General features: G+C 36.5%; 1 protein-coding gene across 3 annotated transcripts in view; it reads right to left on the reverse strand.

Moving 5' to 3' along the window:
- Positions 1-7,265, reverse strand: part of GRV2 (DNAJ heat shock N-terminal domain-containing protein) — a 36,518-nt gene extending 29,253 nt beyond the window's left edge. For 2 of the 3 annotated variants that reach the window (XM_082870318.1, XM_082870320.1), the window contains exons 1-5: positions 6,079-7,265; positions 3,486-3,719; positions 3,148-3,235; positions 2,810-3,018; positions 1-81 (exon numbers count right to left, since the gene is read on the reverse strand). The exon at positions 1-81 is cut by the window's left edge and continues 21 nt beyond it. In XM_082870318.1, coding sequence (XP_082726444.1) covers positions 1-81; positions 2,810-3,018; positions 3,148-3,235; positions 3,486-3,719; positions 6,079-6,567 — 1,101 coding nt within the window. In that variant the 5' untranslated portion in view covers positions 6,568-7,265. The remainder of the gene's footprint in view (positions 82-2,809; positions 3,019-3,147; positions 3,236-3,485; positions 3,720-6,078) is intronic. The other variant, XM_082870319.1, reaches the window with a different exon arrangement.
- Between the last annotated feature and the right edge of the window lie 3,413 nt (positions 7,266-10,678).

A 10,678-nucleotide genomic window follows, 5' to 3' on the forward strand; every position in this document is an offset into this window, starting at 1 on the left:
AAATTCGATTGCAAACATCTGAGGCTCCTCAGCAAATCGAACAAGAGAGTTTACTGCAGATAAGGGACGGACAATAACAGCCTGCATATGTGCAACAATAAATGTCAATATGATGCAAGTGCAACAACCAAAAACTACATCATAAACATATGTCCCCGAGCAGAAGTCCAACTGGTTCTGGGTTTGTTTTGTCCGAACGTAAGGCACCAAATGTACCAGTACTATCAACACACAAAACACAAGATTCATAAAATCTTCTGGTTTTACCCATCCACCCCATGACCAAGCACACATGTACTGGAACACACTCATGCACACTCTGCATTAAATTTAATTTGTGAGTATACATGGACTGTTTCTTCATGCATTGGTAAAAAGCATTAGAACTCAGGTTCCAGTTCAGAGCAGCCACTTTGTGCATGTTATGCCAAAGGTTATGTTTCCAGTCTACCCCTCCCAACACCCTCGATTATTGGGGAGCAAGACCAAGGAATGGCATTTTTAGTTTGTGAATATCATACATAATAAAAGATAATGTGATACCGGAATCATACACACACCCACAAACTTGCATCAAAATGTGTATGGACGGAAAGCAATGGATTTGTTTGAGGTGTGGAGTAGGACAAATCCTAAAATCTTTTAGGGAATAAATGGCAACTTTTTACAGAGAAATGTCAGATATCAGAAAAACAGAATCAGTAGCCCAAATCAAGTGAAATTTCTTTTATTAATCAGAAGCACTTAGTAGCTGGTGTAACTTATGCATCTTGCTAGTTGGATATGCTTTAGAGTGAGAGGTAATCAATAGCGATGCTGAACACAGTACAAACAAAGAGAACGTGGAAAGGATAGCTCAATATCAAAAAAATGGGCTGGATTTTTTTAAAAAAATCGAGTTAAGAGACAGCAACAGAGGAGGAACTGCATTGGAGATGAGTTCAATTAAATTGTTAATATGATAATTTGCACAAAAACTCCACAGATGATTGTTTTGTAAATACTCATTTCTCTGTAATATGTCAAATTCCAATTAAAAATAAGAAGATGTCCGCACACCAAAATAAGAAAAACGTATAGTCCTCCCTGTCCCTAAGTTATAGTCCACATTTCCAGTTTTGGATGTCTCAAAAACATGTCTTCTTTAACAGGTAATAAGGAATTACTCAATTTCCAAAGATACCACCTTTTATACAGTAAACTGCAACTTTACCTGAGATAATGGAATCACATGAGGGCAAAAATTAAACCTCACAATATAATCAACAAATAGTAGTGCATTTAATGCCCATTCCTACAACAAAGTGCAATTTTAAAGTGGATAATATTCTAGAGACAAGAACTGAAGACATAATTGCAATCTTACAAGTTACCCAAGATTGAAGATCCAAGGTGGGACAAAGTAATGCAGTTTGAACTGGCTAATGTATTAAAAATTAAACAACAATTAGTGCATACTATTAGAAATTTGACATCTAAAGGCACAAAAATAACTAGAAAATGTTGCATTTCTTTATCTTTACAACTGCCTGACTGAAAGAATTACATCTAAGTTTCTTTTATAGTACACCATATTTGTCTTCCTTGTAAGACTAGAATAATCATAGATGGCCGCAATGTTAGCAAAACCACATTCACAACAAATAGTGATACATAAAGAGACAGAAATATATACATAGAAGAATACGGAGGAGGGGGTACTGGAACTATTATCTCAATAAATTACTCAAAGCGAATAGAGAAAATTTGGACTGTAATGGTTGTTCCAGAAGAGAATTCATTAGTGGTGCCACGATGGAAAACCATGCAAATTTCATTTTTAAAGTGGAGACCAAAGTTAACACCACAATGGGTCTAGCCTAGCATAACTATAAATGCTTTCTGCTTGTATGCAATTCCATGTGTATAATAACTACACAGTGGTGAGCGACACTAGATCTGATCAACATGAAATGGGACAATGCCTAACAGAAAGACCTTCAAAACTTAACATGATAGTTAGATCCATCTACCCTTGGACTACAATCTATGAAGCACGGGTACTCCAAAAATGTATGACATGAGTACGGCGAGGTTTTTTTTATTTTTTATTTTTTATTTTTTGCTAGAATTTATTGTAACCTTTATTATTCTTCTTTCAATTTTGAAAATATTAAGTAATTTATTTCCAACACCCTTCACCTTGAGTCATGATTTTGCTCTCTTTTGCATCTTGTTTTAGACAAACAAGAAAGAAAAAAAAAATGATATAACCTTTAGACAAGTTGTTCTCTTTTTAGCTTTAATATTGAAACTTTGATTTGTATATTGGATGTTTAGTTATAAATTGAAAAAAAAAAATTAAATTAAAAAAAAATTGGCGTACTGTACCCGTACCCGTACCCGTACCCTACTTTTTTAAGAATCCGCCTTATTGGTGTACCCATACCCATACCCGCACCCGCACCCGCACCCGTGCTTCATAGACTGCAATGCTGCTGCTCTTGGGAGAATCCCTCGGATTTCATAGATTATAGTAGCTTAATTGGAGCATCTCTGATCTTTCCCTGGGATTTCATAGAGCTAAGAAAAGACAACCCTCCCCTGCCCCTCGGAAGATGAAGAGAAAAAAAAAGGTCCCCATGCACATATACTAGACCTTGCACTCACCTTAACAAGTAATAATGAATAATCAGGATTTGTGATTAATCTCATTCCATTTATGCAAAGCAATGCATAAGGAAAACATATTTAACAAGCATGCAAGTGAGGCATGCTCTAATATTGGGCATCTTTCTGAAGCCTACAACATATAACATCATTTGCTTACTTCATAGTTGTCTAGTCGCCTTTCAACAAGTGAAACCCTTGTAAGAATGAGTTGACGATATACAGCATCACCTTGCTCCCCAAGTCCTCCTTTAGGCCCAACTCCCAAACTCAATCCCGGAATATTTAATGTTCCATGGGCAGCAGAGCGCAACCTTGTCACAGACCAAGCCCCACAAGGAGTTTCTTCTGCTCGAACAGCCTCCTTGGCTTCAATACACAGTACAAGTGTTCAAAAATTTCAAGAAATTATGAAATAGTATAATTACGAGGAAGGAAAGATGCAGAATAAGGAAGAAGAATGAATCAAATGTGCATAAAGAATTAGCATGGAGCTACCTCTTCTCTTTATATACTCGGCAGCAGTGAGTGATTGAGAACTGTCCACAGATAGTGACAACCCAACCATGGACTTCGCAGTTTTTGTCTGTACAAAAAGTGTTTAGTAGTATCAAATTGATGCAAAGTAGTTTATGGTCCAGCAACATGGATAGTCTAGCAACATGATGCAACGAGGCAAATTCATACAACATGGATAGTCCTGCAGGGTGCATGCACTTTGAGGGATGGGGGGTGTTTGCAGGTTATTACTAGATGGAAAAACATGATTTCCATATATTTCAAAAAGGGAAAATTTTGAATTATGAACTGACAAAAATCAGAGAGAACCAGCATACCAAATTTGATATAATAGCAGTGTTTGAAGTCCCTGAACCGGCTTGGAAGGCTTTAGATTTTCTTCCATATAAAGGGCACAGAACAAAACCCCCATGCTCAACATTTTTTTTCCCATAAGCATCAGAGAGAAATATAATTGCAGGGGAATCCATGTCTCTAAAATCCAAGCACCAACGAAGATCTCCAGATTTTGAGTCCACAAGTTCAACTCCAGCATAAGTAATTTTCATTTTCTGTACAAACCATTTGATCAGAGGTTACTAATGCAGAGTAGTGCAAAAAGGCAAATGATCGACATAATTCCATTGACTAGAGCTTATTAACGCAAAACAATTCATTTATCCAGACCAAGCACCAAGTGGTTAATTGATTGGCGATTGGCACAATCACCATACAACGAATTTTATGAGATTGGATAAGTGAATTTAAGCAAGACACTTTTATTTGTAAATAAATTTAAGTAAGGCACCCTTATTCAGCATTTCCTCATAGCAAACGATTTAAGAAAAATTGAATGATAAGGCAATGTAACAAAAGTTCAATCCTACTATCTCCATGGCTTCAAATTGTTTATCATGGATTTAAATATCTCCATCAAACTGTCCCGAATACTGCTAAAGAAAAAATCAACTAACATTTTTTCATGTATGGTCCTTCATCTCCCATAGATGCAGAAAATGGCGATCATAGACATAGGAGACCAGGCCATACCTGATAGAACCTTTAGGAACTAATATACTTCAAATTTTTAATCAGCCAAACCACAACACATATGATGCGTAATAAGAATGTATGTGGGTATCTAGGAGCCAATTTGGCATGTCATCGGATCTATAAATCCATGGAACATGTTAATAACATTCAGTAGTCACCACCATACAAGCATCAATGTATTTAATCAATTTAAAAAACAAAGCACAATTAATTTTGGAGAGTGTTATTGCACTCCCTCTTAATCCTATTGCACTCCACATTTTGATTTTATGCAGTGAAAAGACTACTTTACCCTTGACTCATATAATAAATGGGCAAATTATATACCCTTAGCTTACAAATCCAACAAAAGTATAGTGTATATTGAAGGCCTTTACTGGAAATTTGATAACTAAAAACAAAAGTGGAGTGTAGAATGATATAACAGGGAGTGTGAATAACACTCCCCTTACCTTTTAGTAATAATGCAAAATCTGATTACTAATTCTAGCATGCCTCCTTCCTAGGATCAAATAGAAAATAAAATTCCTATTGACTAAAGGTTTAGGTAGAAAGTATAAGGCAGTGTTTGGTGTGGAGTTCTAATCATGACTCCACACCCATATTTGAGTATCGTGTTTGGTTACAACTTCCAAAAATTAATTCCACACCACTTTTGAAAACTCGTTTCAGGCAGGATTTGAATTTTGAAATTTGGCCTACCCAGTCGTCCGAAACAATGCAAATTTTTATTTTTTTTTTAGCAATTGGCCCCTGTTATTTTTTATATATTAAATAAAAAATATGTTCCGAATTTTTTAAAAATTTTTATGAGTTTTTAATAGAATTTTGGGTTGTGTGTTTGGTTATGAATTGTAAGTTTTTAAATCAAATATCATATGTCAAATCAATTATTCCAAACTCAATTCAAAACTCTTCGCAAAACTCATAACCAACCAAATTTTTCACACTCAAATCATAATTTCAAAACTCACAAACTTCAAATACAACCCTATTCTCAAATCATAATTCTAAAACTCTACCAAACGCAACCTAAGAATTCCTCCTTTGGCTAGTGACCTCTTGGTCCAAAGACTTCCTCTTTTTCCCCTTCTTTCTTACTTCCTCTTCTTCGCTGACAGTTTTAATTCCTCCAATTAGATTTTAAAACTTCAAATGCCATTTCAAGCTCCAAAAAACACTTAGAATTCTCCACTCTTTTTTTTTCTTTTTTTTTTTTGTCTTGGAGAGATAGAATTCTCATAAATTATGATTAATGATTAATGACACCCAAATGATCATGGATTTCAGTTGCATATTTATAGAAAAGCATATCTTGTAACAAGAATGTCGATACCCTCTATGTTCATGTCACCTAACACATCTATGGCTATCTAATTAGGCACCTACTGGTGAAAATAACTTTTAAAGCATGAATATCTCAGTTATGTGTGTGTGTGTGTGTGACCTCATTTATCATTAAAACATACCTGAAACATTTCTCCTTGTGAAGGATAAAGTATTAATGTTTAGATTACTCCCTTATTACCTCAAATGACTATTGACCAAAATACACTCTCTTTCCAAACCTCATTCCCAAGTAATAATTTACGTGCTCAAACTACACTCTGCATTTTCATGGTTCCACCTCCATTTTACGGAGCCTTTGCTCAAATTATTTGCTTATCAAAAAAAAAAAAAAAAGTAGTTAATCGTACCATCCCTTCCTTACAGTTTCTAGTTATTTTCACTTTCTTAAATTGTCATGTTGTTCATAGTAATGCTTCAAACTATTTATTAAGTGAATGAAGACCACCAATGCATCCCATCATCAAACTAGCTTCTACTATCAAAACAAGATTGAAAAACAGATTAACGCCAAGAAAAACTGTAACTTACAAGAGGAACCCATTCCGAATTCCTTCTCCGGAGATGAAGTACTGGAAATTCTGCAACAGGACCAATTCTATTCCATCTAATCCTATGCAGCTCAGTCAAAATACTCGCCCTGTACTTTGAAGAAAGCTTAATAGCTTTGAACTTCCCTTTACCATCTGTCCTCACACTGAGATTAAACTCCATTGAATTCTCATCCCTCCCTAATATCGGTGCCGCCGATTCGAAATCTCTCCCGACATCATACGAATTGGTAACGGAGAGTGTGGAAGGGTCCAAAGTAATGATGGAGAGATTGGATATGCAAAGAATTCTCTTGTACCGGCCTCGCCACGAATGCTTGACAACCATGTACCGAGCCAAGTACTCTTGTTCTTCGAGTGAGATAGGGTTTGGAGTAGAAGATGATGGGGCTGAGGAGGCGGTGGATGATGAAGAAGATTCAGAGGGTTTGGAGGATTCAGAAGCGGCGTGTCGGCTTACGAAATCCATGTGAGGAAGGTATTCGAGAGTGTGGGAACGAGGAGGAGGCCTAGGGCGAAGAAAAAACCATAGTCCCGAACCGGCCGCCGCCGCCGACGGGCTCTGCCGAGACTGATTCGCCCCCAGTGCTTCCGCTGATTCGCGAAAAATTCACTTTTGTTGGAATCACAATCAAACCCTAACTCACAAAACCCAATCCTTAATCTGATATATAGATCAATCAAAAAAACTAAAATGCCAAGTGAATTAAAACAAAGTCTCAATCCAAATTTCACGAAATTAACTGGCGATTTCGTAATCAATGAAAGCAAAGTGATACCCGACAAAAACCCAATTTTGTTTTGGGCGATTTCGATCAATTGGAATTTGTAGAAATGAGTTGTAGAACAATTTCAACAGAATCAAACATTCATCTATATATATATGAAAATATCTATGAGTGTGTGTTTGGTATATAAGTTGTATGAAATGAAGATGGATGTGATCGAAGGAAGCTTGGAGTGGGCATAGAAGAAAAAATAGTTGGATGTAAGATCGAGTAGGATCGAACAAGTTGGATGAATGGGTGCTGATTGGGTGAGATAGGTTAGGGGAGAGAGAGAGAGAGGGGGGAAGCGAGCTAGGTGTGACAGGGCACGGTCCCTTTCGTCGTGGCAAACAGAGTGAATTGGTTCTTAGCCCCAAAGCTTCTTTGGACTTGTGTATCCTCACCCGTCGGTCATGTAGGTTGTATATGCAGCTTTTAGGGGTGGGCGCCGATTGGTCGCGGTCACCAAATCTCTAATTCCTTATCCGTCGTCAGATTAGATTAGTAGATTGGTAAAATTTAGGGTTGGTTTGACATGTTCTAAAAAAGTGTACTTTTTGACTTATTGACTTATATGAGTTGGGTTTGGATTGGGTTTGATGTGATGTGTTAGAGAGGTGATATGATTTAAATAAGATGATATGACTTAAATAGGATAGTGACTTTTTGACTTTTTATATTATTTAGTGTACCCCAAACCAAGCCTTAATTCGTATTTGTCTGTTAATCTGGTAGACGTGAATTGAGTGAATTAACGCATTAACAGATAGATTCAGTTTAACGATTTAAAATTTTATAAATTTTTAATATATTTTAACTTATGCATTTTATAAAAAAAATATATTATAATTAATAATTTAAAAAGTATTACAATCACTACATGTCTCATACAAAAAAATAAAACTTAAAATTTTAAAATATTACAATCATTACATGTCTCATCCACATAAAATATTATCATATGTGGTTCTTAAAATATAAAAATAATTCACACCACCAAAACTATGAACAGAGCAGTTATAGAAATTGTATACCTCTTCTCGTTATTATGCATCTGTCTAAAATGCGGTAGATCGGTTCAGTTCAATTCGGTTCAATCGGTTTAGATATATCGATATATTCGCTGCTTACCCCTAACAGCTTTCATTTGGAAATAACTAATTTAAGTATGGTTTGGGAAGAGGATTAAATTAAAATAATTTGTTACAAGATAAAAATAAATTAAAATTATTAATAAAATAAAATGTCATATTTAATTTATAATTAATTTATTTTTTCTCTCACAATTATCAAATTAATTATAAAAAAAATAATCAATTTTGCAAACATATATATTTTAGACACGTTAAAATAGTCAAAAAGTCAAATAGCCAACTAAAATAGTTAACTTCCCAATTAAAGCCTTAATTTGATTTTTGATTTTTTGGCTAATTTAATTTGGTTAAATTAGCTATGTTTGAATATATATATATATATATATTGATTTTTCTTTGGTTTGGATGTGATGGTTGTGAGAGACAAAATAAAATAATTATAATTTAGATGTGATATTTTGTATTTTGTCTTATGACTAAATTAGCATATTTTATCTTTTTGTATTTATTTAGTCATTTTAGTCTTTCCCAAAGAAGGACGTTCTGCTTACTAGGCAAAGGTTTCGTTTAGGATGTGGGTTGACTTTTTAGTTTTTTGATTTTTTTGCTATTTTAGTTTGGAGTTAAAAAGTCTCGTTTGAGTTAGGTTTTTTGGCTTATTTGACTTTCATGAGAGAAAAAATAAAATAATTATGCTTTAAATGTGACATTTTATTTCAAACAGTACTATTTATACTTACCTTTTTTTTTTAGAACCCCTTAGCTCTTTTATTTTTTTTTTTAATTTCAATTTCATCCAACACATGAAATTCCAAATTTACCCTTATTCCTAACTTTCTAATCCTAATTTTCCAAACCCCAAATCACCTCCGGTTGCAACATTCTTCCTCCGGCAACCTTCAATCATTTTGGGAAAAAATTTCATCTTCAATACAATTCAATCTTTTCCAAAAAAATTGGGTTTTCAAGAGAAAACCACCACATGGGCATGTTTGGACAGTGAGATTTAAATTAGAATGTCTATGTCAACTAAGTCTCAAATCACAAACCCATAACTAAATGAGCAAAATCAAGACTCTAGAACCAGACTAAGGACAGATCCATAAGAGCTTAACCACATGGGTTTAGGGATGGCAATTTGAAACCGACCCGACGGGGATCCCCGACCCCGATTTGAGCGGTTTTTTCTTGAAAAATATCCCCGACGGGCCGGGGATGGTATTCAAAAATGAATCTTGGATGACTTTCGGGCCGGGGGACGGGGATATATTTCCCAGGCCTGTCCCCGGCCCCGATCCCCGCCTAGACCCCCCGCCCCGATTCTCCCTGAAATAAAATTACTATTTTACCCCTGTATATATATAATATATGCGTGCCTTTATGTTGCTCACAGAGTCACTTAGCTCCTGTTGGCAGAAAAATTGAGAGAGAGGGAGGGAGGCTGTTGGCGTGAGAAAAATGGAGAAAGGGAGGGAGGGTCCTCCGCCCGAGGGAGGGAGAGAAAGCCGATCCTCCGCCGTCGCCTCCTCCTCCTCGTTCTCCTCTTTCGATCGTCCTCTTCCGTCGTCGCACTCACAGCCACCCATCGCCTGCGAATCTCCGATCGTCCTCCGTCGTCCATCGCCACTGTCGGCGACGCCGACCGTCCTCCTTCGTCCACCATCGCCTCCTCCGTTGTCCATTTCCGTCAATAGTCCACTCTCTATCTCTCTCTCTGTGACACAGATCTCAGATCTGTTTGTATTTTTTTTTTTTTATGATCTGTTGATGAATCTGGGATGTTGTTGATAGGGGATGATGATGAGTGATGTTATTGTTGATTGTGTTGCTGTTGAAACAGATGGAGGCGCGGGGAATCTTCGGGGTCGGGGAAACCCGATCCCCGTTGGGGCCGGGGATGGGAATGGTGGTAGGTTCCCCGTCGGGGATCGGGGCCGGGGCCGGGGAGATTTTCCAAATCGGGGATCGGGGACGGGGAGTGTAATCCCCGGCCCTGCCCCACCCCGTTGCCATTCCTACATGGGTTTCCCTATGAGAAACCCACATCATGACTCTAGAACCAGACTAAGGACAAATCTAGAAGAGACTACCCTTATGGGTTTCTGTAACGACTTCACTATGTATAATGGTTAATACTTAGTTAATTAAGGAAATTTAGATTTTAATTAGTCATTATGAGAAGTATTTAGAATTATGAGATTTAGAATCTATGAGAATTATTGGGCCTAATTCGCATATGGTTTTGTCAAGTATTTATTTTAAAAGTCTAATGGCTGAAGAAGGTAAAATTAATGAGTTTAGTTAAATATTCGATTCAGTTTAGTAAAATTATAATTTGATTAATTGGGTCCGAATTGAAGTTATTTAAATAAGGGTCTGGTTTTGGTCCAGTCCACCATCGGACTGGACCGTACTGTTGGGCCCGTGGAGACCCACCATGGGTCCCGTTTTGAAAATCTGAACCGTTCAATGTGTAGAACTCTTCGAATACTATATGTTTATAAAAACTCACGTTGATCGGATATCAATAGCTATGTGATCAAATCAGTTTTGTATAAAAAAATGAACAGTGAATAAATTAGCGGTTGAAAAAAAACCGATTTGATCATATAGTCATCGATATCCGATTAACGTGATTTTTTACAGGCATATAGTACTCGAAGAGTTCTACACATTGAACGGTTCAGATTCTTAAAACGGGACCCGTGGTGGGCCCTTA

Source organism: Camellia sinensis, chromosome 5, assembly GCF_055761805.1.
Source record: "Camellia sinensis isolate YWXY chromosome 5, ASM5576180v1, whole genome shotgun sequence".
Taxonomy (NCBI): Eukaryota; Viridiplantae; Streptophyta; class Magnoliopsida; order Ericales; family Theaceae; genus Camellia; species Camellia sinensis.